We start from the raw sequence: 14,157 nt of genomic DNA, 5'->3' as shown, positions 1-14,157 counted from the left end.
AGAACATGAATTCAAGGCTTTAGATGACCTAATTTCAAGAAACACTAGGAACAGAAGGTGCTTTTAGCACATTTGAAAGCCAGAATACTAGGTATTCAATTATGAATTAAACTCAAACTGAGAATTTTGGTTTAATTAAAAAAACCCACAACATACAAGTCATTATACAAGATCACAAGACAAAGTGGAAATATGGTTGTTATTACAAGAATAAGAGGTGTAAGTGAAAACAGGATGCCACTGCATCACACTCTTACTGTTCTGCTACCACAGAACCCATTAAGTAGAGTAAATGCTGCAATGCCCAACACCTCAGTTTTACTGAGACAGTGTTGATATTTAAGAGGCAAAGAAGGATATAAACACATTAAGTGCAGAGGGAGTAATTTTTTTTTTAGCGTATTTTCTCTGTTTCTTGTCCTATTTTGTACAATGCCTAAGACTCATATACATACCTAAGATTCCCAGTTTTAGAAAATGGATCAATACATTCATCCCTTGACAATATCCGATGGGAAAAAAGCTTCTTTTCAGGGTCCAAAAATCCTTTTGGAAGAAGAAATTAAAGAGTTAATGTTCAAGATGTTTGTTCCTTGTTTATGTTTTATATACTTCAGCTATTTTAATTTGTACAACAGCAGTTTAACAGACAATTTTAAGGCACGAGATCATGTGGGAGAAAGTACAGTGGATCAAGTATTTGTAGCTAATTCAGTGAGATTAATTTTAAAAACTGCATCTAATTTTCTTTCAAGATGGTAACAAAACTGAGTTTGTGATAGCCAAATAAATAAGGCTGAAAGAGATACAGCAGGTAACAGATACACAGTTTTTGCAACTTACATTTATCTCTCTATAGTTGGTTCTTTAAAGCTAAATGCTCTCCTTAGCTCATTATGCCTAGGGACTGCAGAGAAGTCTCACAAGAGTCGGCAATGTGCTGTAATACTTAAGCACAGTAGGAAGTTAAGGGACAGTTCCAGCCGGAGCTCTTGCATTTGTAGGTTTTAAGTTGTACTTCTAACAACTACTTCAATACATTTACACATAATGCATATATCCTGGGATTTCTAGAAATATTTAGGCCCAGTTGTAGTAACTTTCCTGACTGCACTCTTCAAACAAACAAACAAAAAAACCCCCAAAACCAAAAGAGAAGCTGTGCTAGCTGATCCTAAAGCAAGATAAAGTGCCATTATTTAGGAAAATGGTGACTTGGGTGTACAAACACACATGCACATGCTTCTGAACCTAGTCTCAAATAATGACGTTCACCTTCATGAGCAGATCACAGCCACGTAATTGCTTAGAAAGAAACTGGCAAATTACATGCTAACCTGTATTTTTCATTTTACTGAATTTGTACTGAAGCTAGTATCAATTTCTCATTATTCTTATGAATAATACAAGGCAGTCAATACTTACTTGGGAACAGTCTTTTCAAGTTTTACTGTCTTTTATTTTAAATGGTGGCCATATTATAGCCAGAAACAGAGTTCAAAAGGACTACAGACTCTATGGACCAACTTCAATTTTCTTTCAAGGAGCTCAGATTTGCACAGAACATATGTTCAACTCCTTTTAACAGTCTAGCTCCCAAGAGTACCTTAAGTTGGGACTTCAAAAACAAAGTTTCAAAAAAAAAAAAAAAAAAAATCAGTCATCACTTCTGAAAGTTGATCCTGTATGTATTTAATATTAATGTGTAATTAGAATAACTTAAAACCCATAAAAGCAAGAAAATTCTGAGTTAAGGACAGAGGTTCAACCTTAACTCACCCGACTATGCTTAAGAATTGCTGCAAACTCGTAGAATCATCCCCTGTAGTGAGACCCTTGCAGTACCTAGGCATAATGAATTGAGAGAATTAGCTACAAAGATTTATTGCTGTACACACAGATACTTTGACAAACCACAAAAGCTGTGATACAAGTTGCTGTACTCCCCAACAAAATTCTCTTCTACTAATTGTCTGAGTAAACAGGAACTCTCTACACTGAATTAGACAGAAGTGCACTGATTACATGGCAAAACTTCAACGAGGCACTCAGCTGCAATGTTGCTGAGCTAAAACCGTAAGAAAAACAAAGCTGAAATAAAAAAGTCCAAATGCAGAAAGCCTGGCTGCCAGGAATTAGAGATAAGGTAGCATTCCAAAGCTTCACAGTAATGTTTTATCTATAAAATAAAAACACACTGAGGATAGAGCTCATCAAAGATTCATCTGCAAAGATACAAGCCCACCTTAGGAGAGTCCCAAGCTAAGCTACCTGAGTAAACAACACAGAAAACAGCACTGGTCTCTTTTTAAGAAGTTCTTTCCAGGTCAAACTGGTTTCTTTTAGATGTTCCCTAGTCAACTAAATCAACATAACAAACAATTTGATGTTTTCACATATCAGGGAAAGGGCACGTAACATTTCATTCATCATACATCATTTGTTTTCTTCAACACACCAGGCACCCACCAAAGCTGCTCTCTCACTCTTCTCTGCAGCTGGACAGGGAGAGAAAATATAACAAAGGGTTCATGTGTTGAGATAAGGAGCAGGAGGGACCAGGACAAACTGAGTTGACAAACTGAGCTTCCATTTAGTCTCATAAATCAGACACTGTGCTAGATATGCCCCCAAGTTTCGTGAACAAACCGAAGACACTATCATTATCCTTTGCCACATTAGGAAAGACTATCCAGTAGACTCACCTAGCAGAGACTATTCCCCCAGTTGTTTGTTTCCCATTATCTCCAACTGGGTCTTTGTACACAGACTTACTAACCCATATTGCCTGCTCTTACACAGACTCTCTTAAAAAAGAAAGTTTGTAAATAAATAAAAGCTAAGTTAAAACCATCAGAAGATACAAAGTTGAAAACTAACTCATACTGGGGACTCCTCAAATCCCAGAGAAAGACTGAGTTAAATAGCAATTCCCAGGAGAAGTTACATAACAGTTGGAACCAACACGAATTTGAAGAAGTCTTTTTGTAAATAAAACTAAAATTGAATTTCTGAAGAACCAGGTTACCTTCAGTTCTACTTGAGATTCTACTTTACAGCCCGGAAAGAGCTGTTGACTCAATCTTTCAAAAGCTGCGACAACTTCAGGCACTCGTGATTATACATACACACTATACATTCTGTAATATACTTGCTGTAACAAACCATACATATGAATGCCCTCAACTTGGTCCTACTTTCTAAATTTTGTTGTAAATCTGGAGTGATTTCACATAGCTTTATTGTTGCCTAATAGCGTCTGAACTCAAAATTCACTGTGGCATTTTACAACTAGCTTTTAAGCTGACATCAGTTTTAAATATACCAAACTTCTCTTACGCAGAGTAGAAAAAGAAATTAAGTAACAATTGCCCAAAATAATTATTTAGTAGAGAAATACTCCAGGGAGCTCTAGATAATAAAATCCAAAGCTCATCTTCATAAACATACAGCCAGATATCACATTGTAAACATGTCAAACTAAAAAAGGGTTTAGGAGAAATTATTTCAGCAGACATAAATGGTGTTTACAAATATCAGCTAATTCCACTTAACAGCTGGCAAGAGTCAGCTGAGATGAGAGAAAAGGACTGACAAGATCTCATCTCTTTTTAAAAGCCTTCTAGGACACGAAAGGAACAGCTCAGAGTTCAGAATTCACAAAGAAATATAGGATGTATACACAGGACCTAAGCAAAGAACTTTTTTCTTATGAAAAAATCCCCAGCATTTTATTACAAATTTTTCTTTATGTAACATAGGGATAACAATAAAACATCAAACTGACAGCTCTGAGAGAAATCATTTAACCAACACTGCCATCAAGTGTTCTCTATATGTATCAGCTATGTATTTCTATAATACTGCATCTTGACTGCACAGGTGGACCAAAGACTGGATCCAGAATTTGTCCACAGATTTCAGCTGCAACTATTACTAGCACTGCACAAATAACTCACTTGCAGTTGGAACGCTTTTGATGAGGTTAAACAGCTTCAAGCAGGAATCCAGAAATCTGTGGGTGTCAGGAAAAAGCAATACCCTAATTTGCTCATTTGGTGGCTATTTCCTCTATGGAATAAACGAGGTAGCTTGAGTAATGACCACAGTAAGTGTCAGCCTGTGGCAGCACAGGGACTGCAGGGTAGTCCACACTTCGGCTCAGAGATTTAAATGGGCAGAGGACCAATTCACACATTGAGAGAAGACAGGGAAAGCACTTAGACATCATGAGTTAACTGGCTCTGCAACTCCTCCCTGGCTCTGAAGGCCACTTGCTATACAGCTTCTGACCTTAGGTCACATCTTGGCACACAGACCCAGGTAAGGAAAATTGCCCCCCCCCACTTTCTGACTACCACATATTTAAAACCTAGTGCAGAAAAAAACTATTCCTCTTTTGCCACAGAAGATAAAAATGCATTCTAAGAAGTACGGATGGGTACAGAATTGTTAATGCATTAGCAGTACACAACACTTAATCCAACAGCAAGATTGACAAAGCTTTAGAAGATTCTTCAAACTACAGTCAAAGACTGAGTGACATAGAAACATTCATTTGGATGGGCAGAACAGGACATGCCTCAAACCTTTCAAGGAAAATTAGCTGGAGACCACAAATAAGCATCACGTTCTGATTACAGAAATATTGTATGTCATTCAGAAGTCTCTTATACTTGTCACTGCAAGCTTCTTCTATGGCATTTAACATGCATAAAGAATTGTTTGATTATATATTTTTTTCTGAAGTGTTTTTAGAGCTAACTAGGATAGCTAGCTCTCTATTTTGGAATCTTCCTTTCTTGCCAAGAGGTGTGATTACTGGGACACTGCTGTTCAAAGCACTCCTGGCAATATGACAAAAAAAGCAAATGTGGAAGACAACTTAAAAAAAAGCTAGGAGATATGGAACAGTAGCATGGATAGTTTAACAATCAGAGTCATAACCTAAAATATTGTTAATTGTATTGTCTTTGACCAACAGACTTGATAAAGGGAAGTGTGAGGAGAAAATGCTCTTCTGACAGGGAAGACTAAAATTGGCTTTAACCCCGTCTTGGCAGTTTAAACACATGGTGTCCCTCCTAACACGATTCAGACCCATACACTTGCATAACCAGGGCAGGCTTCTTTTATGCTTCTTGGAAAAAGGAAAATATTTCAGCCAGTGACCCACACGATAGACTACTACAAGTTTTCACTTACTAGGAGAAAATATTTTTAAGTTCTTGAGAAAAATGTGTGAAAATACCTCTAGATTTCTGTTTTTCATAAAGTAAGTGCATCTCAGCTCCAGGACACAAACAGAACTGCTGTAAATTGACTTATAGCAGCAGAACTTCCTTTGGTGAATGGAAACAATGTGGGGTGTGGCATTCCCCACAGGATGAGATAATGTCAGATCATTGAGTTTTATGGAACAGGTACATTAGATTTGTAAGACAAGAGAAGTTGCATCTCATTGTTAGGATCCATAAACATAATTTCTTACTTAATAAGAAGGCACTAGTTAACAATCCAATTCTCTAACCATCAGTAAAGCAAAGCACATCTCATGGGAAAAAAAGGATTATTTCTAAAATTACAGGCCAGACAGGCACTGCCTTGTAAACAAGCTAAAAATTCTACTTATAGGACTATTTAGGAGGTGGTTTTGCACAAAATAAAGAACAATTACTTGAAAACAACTGCATAAAGAAAATTAATTATATGAGTACGAAGGCAGGGTAGGTAAGTATTGTTAAATGTAACATACTACTCACCTGCAATTGTATGTGCATACAATCTGCTGCCAAAAGTAAAAACATGTAATTCATAGAGCTTGGCAATTTTTTCCAGGAATTCTTTACAATGAGGACGCAAACGTGTGTGCAACATAGGCTCACCTCGACCTAACTGGAAATGAAATATTCCCTAGAAGAAAAAGCACGTTGAACATTATCAAAATAGCAAACAAAAATGCCAGCATTCCAGAACTACCCTCTTCTCTCACTTCAACTTTATTTGGTCCAACTAGACCAAAGCAAGTTTTGGCCACAAGATTACGTGGATGAATAAAATCCAAAGCCCATTTTTGCTCTGTGCCAGGCAGTCCAACAATAAGGTTTTCAAATGCAGGAAAGTCTACTGTTGAAAAATTTATGATGCAGGTGGCTTTCATTCAAACCTTTATTTATGGCAAACCAATCTGAGAAATTTCTCAACCTGCTGCAGATCCTGCTTCAGGAAAGTTCAGGATCTCACTACAATCAATACCTCTCAGTGAACTTCTGACAGATTCATTTCAATATGCATTGAGCTCAGAGAAGTATTTTCTTCATCCAACAAAGTCTATGTGTATGGAAACACAGCATCAGAGAGCAAACCAGGAAGGAAGCTTGCAGATAAAGATCCCAGTTAAAACGCTAACCCTAAAAACCTCAAAATATTTTTAAAAGTATTTTTCTTCAAACCATACATTCATACAGATAGAGGCCTTTCAGACACACTAGTTTTTTTAATCTTTACGTTGAATATTCACAGCTCCCTTTTCTCTTAATTGCAATGTACATTTCTAGCTTGCTTTTTCCTAGCAATTGTGAACATATGCTGAGCCCACTGGACATGCAAGAACGGGAAGAGGAAAGAAAAGAACTAAGCAATCACAATTTGCATGATATTGATGTTTGAGTTTGCATCCTCTTGTTCAAGCCACTGTACACATTTCAACACGCTTCTCGTTTTAGAGCTTCCAAATCAGAAATGTTACAAGCCAATACTCCTCGTCAGTTCAAGAGCAAGAGTTTCATGAAGAAATTAAACAGCAACACACAACCTCTCCCTGCCTCACTCCCCCCAAAAATATTTTTAAAAAATCTCTACACATACTCATGGAAGGACAGACATAGCAACACACAGGATTGCTCAAAAAGGGACTTTGAAAAGTAATTCACTGTGTCTGCCTCAGACTTGGAGGGAAAATAGTCTCATTACTGAGTACTCAGCTTGTGAATTGCAGAGGAAGGAAAGCAGAGATTAAAAATAGCTACCTGAAACATCTCTCAAAATGATTAGAAAGGAAAAGCGCAGGAAAGCATGAATGGAAAAAAGAAAACATCAATTTAAATGTAGAGAAAAAGGAACATATTATGGAAGACTTGTTTCTCATTTTCTTTTATTCTTCAACTACAATTTTACCTAACCACAGAACGTTCTTTTAAAGAACCGTAATTTAAATATTGTCAGAAACACTCCTGTTGCTACACTGGCTTGCAAGTTCACCCCAAATACCTTATTGGACATTTGCTGGCAGTGCTGTTCTGTAGTATGGATCAATGTCTGGTCCAAATCTACCATGAGCACCAGTTTTCTATTTCGATGTAGTCGCTGTTGATCTTCTCTTCCCAGCTGCTCAGCTTGCTGTAACAGAAATATTCACTGCTAAGCTTAGCTTCATAGAAATAAATTAGGTTTATGGCCTTTTGTTTATTGTAAAAGTGAGAAGCATTTCTGCTACAAACTAACTGCACAAGAAATGATGCCTCAGCATAACTGTAGCAATGGCAGCTGTGCAACAATTTTTTTACAGAAAAAAATACTGCTCTCAAAGTCTGCTCTCAGACCTCTGGGACACTATTAACTCTTAAAATTCATGAACTCGACATAAAACTTTCAAATTTAACAAATAAGTAACCACTGATTTAATTTAAGTCCTAGTGTCTTGATAGGAAATAGCAGTAGCTTTGAACACAAAGGATAATTCATAAGTAGGTCTGAGAACTTTTGACTGCTATGTCCAGTAGTTTTGCATCATTAAGGACAATACGTCTGACAAGCCCACACTGAGTATAAAACCGAAGCTGCTGGTGACAGAAATGATACCTGCCGACTTCAGGTTACAGAATGTATGTCTTCAGACATAAATAGTTAAGATCATGCAGTTCCACATTGGCACTAACAACAGAGACTTTATAACCCAGTAAACATGAGTGAAGTCTACTCCTCTTGCATGTGTTTACAAACTTTCCAAGTACCATGTGAAGCTCTGTGTTCACTTAATCACTTCTGATAGCAAGTTGCAGTGTTACCCTCAAGACAGCTGAACTTAAAAGTAAAGTTAAGTTAGAGCACTATGAAGCAGCAAGATCAAGTGCAAACTGCCCTTTGAAACACTCATCTATGATGGGGACACCTCCAGCTGCTTACATCTTCATAGTTCCCCTCATTGGTGTTCTTTGAAGAATTACCAGAGACAAAAAAGCAAGTAGCAACGTAAAAAAGTTAAAACAGATCAGGCTGACAAAGAAGATAAACAAGAATGTTTATCTTCAAAATAAACATGCTCTTTCCCCCTACACAAAGATTAATAAGCATATTTTGATAACTCAGATGAATATTTGAAATATTAATGAATTCAGAATATTTGGAATATTTGAAAAATAATGAAATAATTTTACCATAAAGGTAAGTTGCAGACAAACTAACTTCACTATATCTAGTGGGTCAATTTCAAGGTGAAGGTTAAAGCTAGTTTCAGAGACACTGCAAGCTTTGAATAGATTTCAGCTAATGGAACTTTTCACTAACTGTTCACTCTTAGTGACAAAAATGTTCAACTAGAAAGTTTACAGGCTACTGTCAAAGTGCCATCTTTTCAGTACACAGCTCTAAAAAAAACTGGTAAAAAATCTGATAAAAATCAATCTACACTACAATAAACTCACAAAAGCCTGGGGCTACTAATGTTCAATCCCAAATTCCTCTTCAAAGAGAAGCTAAACTTCCTGTACACAACATTTAAGAAACTACTATAATTAAGTTTCTCAATTGTGGTGCTACTGTGAAAGGTGTGAACAAAGAAAGCACGATGGTACTTACCTCGGAGCTAACTTTCAGTTCTGGGACGCTGTGAACCATTGATACAGTTGCTGTGGATAATGGCACGCTCTGCTTTCCATTCTTGCTTCGTATCCTAATCACATAGGGAAGAGCAGCATGACATGAGAGAGAAATAGCTTAGTGAAACGTTAAACAGACCAAAATCTGTAGTCTCAAACTAATCATCACCAAAAATTGATTAAAAAGAGCTATTTTAACTAACACACACTTTCAAATTCTTGCTAATGCAAGACAAAATGGATAGAGATCAAAGCAGCTCACCAGAAAAAACCCTGCAAAAAGTCAGTGTAGTAAGTTATACTTCCATACAATTATTTTATGACACATGACACTAAGATGAAACACATTTAAGTATTGATTTGCATCAAAAAACAAGCTATAAACTAGGTATAACTACCAAACCACTCAAATTTTAGAGCTATTCCGCTTCTTTTTTTTTTTTTTTTTGCAATTAATCAGCATGCAATTATATGCTTTTTTTCCAAGCTAGAGTACGAAAAATTTAAACAAAGCACAGGCAAAGTTACTCTCTGCACAAAGAGTGACTGCTGCTTCACAAATACCATCCAAAAAAATCCCCATATATGCTCTTCCCATTGGCACAGAGTGAGGAACTCTTTGTATGCTCGTGTTTATTTTATTTATGTGCATATTATACACACAGACGTGGTGGTACACAGACACGTGCATATACAGATAACAACACAGAAGAGGTGTCACCCTTGTGTACATATGACACAGAGCGTGTACAAGTGCACACACGAGTAAGAAATTGCTTGAAAACTGACCAAGAAACCCTGTATAGGATCCCTTTCACTGGCTTACAGCTTATATCAATGAATTTATTGGGAATTCTGACATTTAATTGATGATTCACCAATATTAAAAAATACTACCATACAAATTTTGTCCTAGGTGACACATGCACATGTTTTAATTCTCCCACGTACCAGTCCTATTAAGGACAACGTTTGGTATCAGATCTATAACAAGAGTTAAACTTAAACCAGATTTCACTTTGTGACAAGCAAACTTCTGAGGAACAACTGTACTGAGCTGAGTTGATGCAGACACAACCACAGACAGGTATCTTTCACTGTACCATAGTGTATGGCAGCACTGATGTCCAGAAACAAAAGGTATTACTTGTCTAAAGTTTACATGCACATTTTAGCATCTTACATCCTTTGCTTCAGAGTTCAGAAAAATCTCATATATAACCCTGAGAGACATTTCAAATGAGCCTTTAAAAATTATTAACTGTTTTCAGACCATTAGTTGAATGACTACTAAGAATGCTGTACTTGCTTTTCTCCAAGCAAGAAAAGCATCACAGCTTTTGAATTGTGTTCCGATGTAGGCTCAGCAGACATAACACAGTATTTCAGATGTATAAGCCATTTTGTATAAAATGAAGACACATACATAAGACACAGTAAGAAGTATTAAGTGAAAAAATCTTAATTCGCTGGATACCTTGAGTTTTTCTGGATTTTTCATGAAACGATAGCAGAAGAACAATATTTAGACGTGACTGTATTCAAACCTCAAATCAAATATTCATTCAGGACAGACAAAGCCCTATTCATGATTATCCTAACTTCGCTAGGTTTGCCAAATGTTTATAAAATATTAACATTCGACTTTAAATAAGAAGTTATATCCAAACATCAACCAGGCTACTTCTTGCATAGCACTCTCAGTATTCGGTCCACTTGCACTAGTTTGTGGGATAATGTTCACAAAGTAATTCTTAACATGAGCATGAATTAAAATGAAACTAAAGTATTTCCAGACAAACGAAATGAGTATGCAACATTAATTTATAAAATCTAGGCAACTATATAGCCTGTTTTGGAACAGCTGTTGAATTAGTAATGTGATATGCATAAGAAACATTCTCTTTACCAAGCAATGAGACAGAGCAAAGGAGAAATACAATCATCTTTTGAACTTGCTTTCTTTTTCACCTAAGGCTTAAATTCCTTTAGTTCCATGGCAGAATGTTTCACAAAAAATTGAAAACAGTTAAGAAGCCTTAAATTGAAAGCACTGGAGACAAGCTAGCTCCTATTCAGACACAGTACAAATGAAGCAAGGTCGTATGAATGAGACTGCTATTACCTCTCAGCTATTTGCACCTGCACACATAAAGCTCTCAAGTTTACTAAGCCACTGTTGACACACCATACAACTCTCAGTCTCAGTGGTGAGTACATGGAAAGCAAAGTGTGACGAGAATTTACCTCTTTACACATGCTCCTTATATTTTCTACCTAAGTTACCCAACATCATCTCCAAGAAAAAAGAGCACGCACAGTTCTTAAATCCTAAATGAGTGGAGACCTCAGAGCAGCCTTCCAGTACCTGAAGGGCCTAAAAAGAGACCTATAGAGGAACTATTTATATTTACAAGGGCATGTAGAGATAGGACAAGGGGGAATTGCTTTGAATGAAAAAAGCGTAGGTTTCATTAGCTATAAGGATAAAATTGTTCTCTGTGAGAGTGGTGAGGCACTGCAACAGGTTGCCCGGAGAAGCTGTGGATGCCCCATCCTTGGAAGTGTTTAAGGCCAGACAGATGGGACTCTGAGCAACTTGGTCCAGCGGAACGTCTCCCTCCTCATGGCAAGGGGGCTGGAACTAGATGACCTCCAAGTCCCTTCCAGCTCAGGATATTTTATGACTATATTTAGACAACAAACAGATGGAAGAGCTTGAATCCCTAATCGGAAGCAAGGAGAAGTTGGAAAAAGAGCTGACAGTACTTACTGAGTTAAATCCTGGCCACATTCTGCACACAAGCCTTTCATAACAACAGGATGGCTGCATCCTTCCAGTCTCACCAAGACAGTCCTGAAAAAGATGTAGGCATTCCATTTACAGTAGGTAGATCACAGACATGTAGATTAGTAACCCACAGATTGAACGAATTCAAAGAATAAATTCTGGTTATGACTTGAATGTCAGCCCCTTAAGACACATGCTTTTGCCACAACATGCTGAAAAGGACAACCACCTAAATCTTCAAATTATTAATTTTCACAACTTTAAAAGTCACCGAATCATATACTAAGGTCAGTTTCTAACCATAGTTTAGCAAAGAAATTCAATGAGAACAAGTATTGTTTGTCCAGAAACAGTTTACATTCACTTAGATACAACTCCCCATACATAGATACAACCGTACGGAACTACACAGTAATGAAAACCAAATGCAGAAACTTCAACATCACAGAACAGCTTAGATTCTCTTATTTAAAATCACTGAGTCCAACCATTAACCTAACACTGCAAAGCCCACCACTAAACTATGTCCCCAAGCACCACATCTGCATATCTTAAATTCATCCAGGGATGTCCCCAGGCAGCCCATTCCAATGACTGACAACCCTTTCTGTGAGAAAATTTCTCCTCAAATCCAGTATAAACCACCTCTAGCACAACTTGAGGTAATTTCCTATCATCCTATTGCTTGATACTTGGAAGAAGCAACTCCCACCTGGCTAAACCCTCCTTTCAGGCAGTTGCAGAGTGAGAGTGGTAAGGTCCCTTCTTGAGCCTCCTCTCCTCCAGACTGAACATCCCCAGCTCCCTCAGCTGCTCCTCATCAGACTTGTGCTCCAGATCCTTCAATGTCCTTTTTGTACCGAGAAGTTCAAAATTTAACCCAGGATTTGAGGTGTAGCCTCAACAGTGCCAAACACAGGACCAGATGAGCTCAATACCAAACTCAGTTTATTATTTTCATGGCAGACATATATTGCTTCAATCTTCTCATAAAAATATTTTAATTTCTGATCCTTAAGCCTTGAATCAACACATCTTAAAATAAAAACATAGAAAAGGGTATTTTATTCTTTTCTTTTAAACAATGGCTAAACCAAATCAGAAATTAGAGCTGGAAACAGAGAAATGCAACATTCACTATTCCAAACTGTTTAGAAGATGAACTCGACTTTTCAGTTGAATAGTCCAACTAAAGTATTCCTTGTCCAGTTATCAAACTTCCAGGTCTTGAAAATACCATTATTTATTTTCTTTCAAACACTTAACAGCTATTATAAGAGACTTGTTTTCTTCAATACAGTTGGAGAAACTGATCTTTCAGACTTATTTTTCAAAAATTTTAGTAAGTAGATATAGTTTAGCTACTACAAAATTTCACCAACTCTGCGATAATGAGCTACAACATCTCCCTAATATTTAAAAAAAATTAAAAGGTCAAGCAGCTAAAAAAAACCCAACCAAAATGCAAAAAATAACAAAACCTGAGCTCTTTCATAAACTGGCTGTAGTGTTTTAAGTGTGGCTTCAAACCTGTAGGCAATAAGCAGACTGCAACAGGAAGAAAACTGTTTTGCAAGCTCAAATCTCGCATTCATATATCTGACTACTAAGTGTTTGGGAATTCCAAGCAGAAACCCACTTTCTAAATAATACCTGCAACTGCTTACTTGCAGTGTGTCCCTTATTCTTCAACAACCAGAAGAATGATGACTCTACTAACAAAACTGTAGTTCGTGCCCACAATGAGAATTATTTTCTTCTTTGGGAGCAAAAACTAGATGCAGGTCAGGTTTATTTCAAAAGAAGTCTTCACAAGCCATCATACTACCAGTATTCCCACTTACAAAAGTGCAGATCTATGTACTTCTCACTGGCAGACATTATCTGCTTGGAAATTACATCTCCTCTTCCTGTGCAGGCACCTTAGATCTTCTCTTTATAAACATGGTAGGTGTTTCACAGAAAACAAATAATTAGTCTTGGCTCTTTAAAAGAGCTGCGCAAGATAAAGTATTTTTGTGGCCCTTCATTAGTGGCAATTCACTGTGGATTATTTCACAGATTTCACAGAATTTAGGTCTCCTCTCATCCCCTTGTTTGCATTATTTAATTTGATTCCTCTCCCTACTCTCTTTAACAATATGTCTATCTTGCTGTCTTTTACACTGATTCACTGCTAAGCTCCTTTTTAGGCTACCAATTCACACTAATGACCATGTCAGAATTTTTCATCCTCACCATGTCTTCAGTGTATGAATCAGTAATTACAGACACACCTAAAAGGCCAAAAAACCCACCCCACAGTACAAGCTACAGAAACATGCTTAAGAGACTACAGTAAATGAATTTATACCCTACATAAATTGGTTTTCAATAGTTCAGGAGGAAAAGAGCCTTTCAATGCCAGCTTAGAAGGCACAATATCTCTAGACATTCTCTACTTTGCAGTCAAGGAAATCTCACACTCCAGGCATGCAATAGGGGAAGCTG

The 14,157-nt window shown here is 37.1% G+C and overlaps 1 protein-coding gene across 2 annotated transcripts in view; it reads right to left on the bottom strand.

Annotated features, from left to right (window-relative positions):
- Positions 1-14,157, bottom strand: part of CTDP1 (CTD phosphatase subunit 1) — a 102,347-nt gene that overhangs the window by 76,406 nt on the left and 11,784 nt on the right. For both annotated transcript variants that reach the window (XM_048295737.1, XM_048295741.1), the window contains exons 2-6: positions 11,650-11,733; positions 8,857-8,950; positions 7,270-7,398; positions 5,763-5,913; positions 456-546 (exon numbers count right to left, since the gene is read on the bottom strand). In XM_048295737.1, coding sequence (XP_048151694.1) covers positions 456-546; positions 5,763-5,913; positions 7,270-7,398; positions 8,857-8,950; positions 11,650-11,690 — 506 coding nt within the window. In that variant the 5' untranslated portion in view covers positions 11,691-11,733. The remainder of the gene's footprint in view (positions 1-455; positions 547-5,762; positions 5,914-7,269; positions 7,399-8,856; positions 8,951-11,649; positions 11,734-14,157) is intronic.

This window comes from Corvus hawaiiensis, chromosome 1, assembly GCF_020740725.1.
Source record: "Corvus hawaiiensis isolate bCorHaw1 chromosome 1, bCorHaw1.pri.cur, whole genome shotgun sequence".
NCBI classification, from domain to species: domain Eukaryota; kingdom Metazoa; phylum Chordata; class Aves; order Passeriformes; family Corvidae; genus Corvus; species Corvus hawaiiensis.
This window is presented reverse-complemented; position numbering and strand designations above follow the sequence as displayed.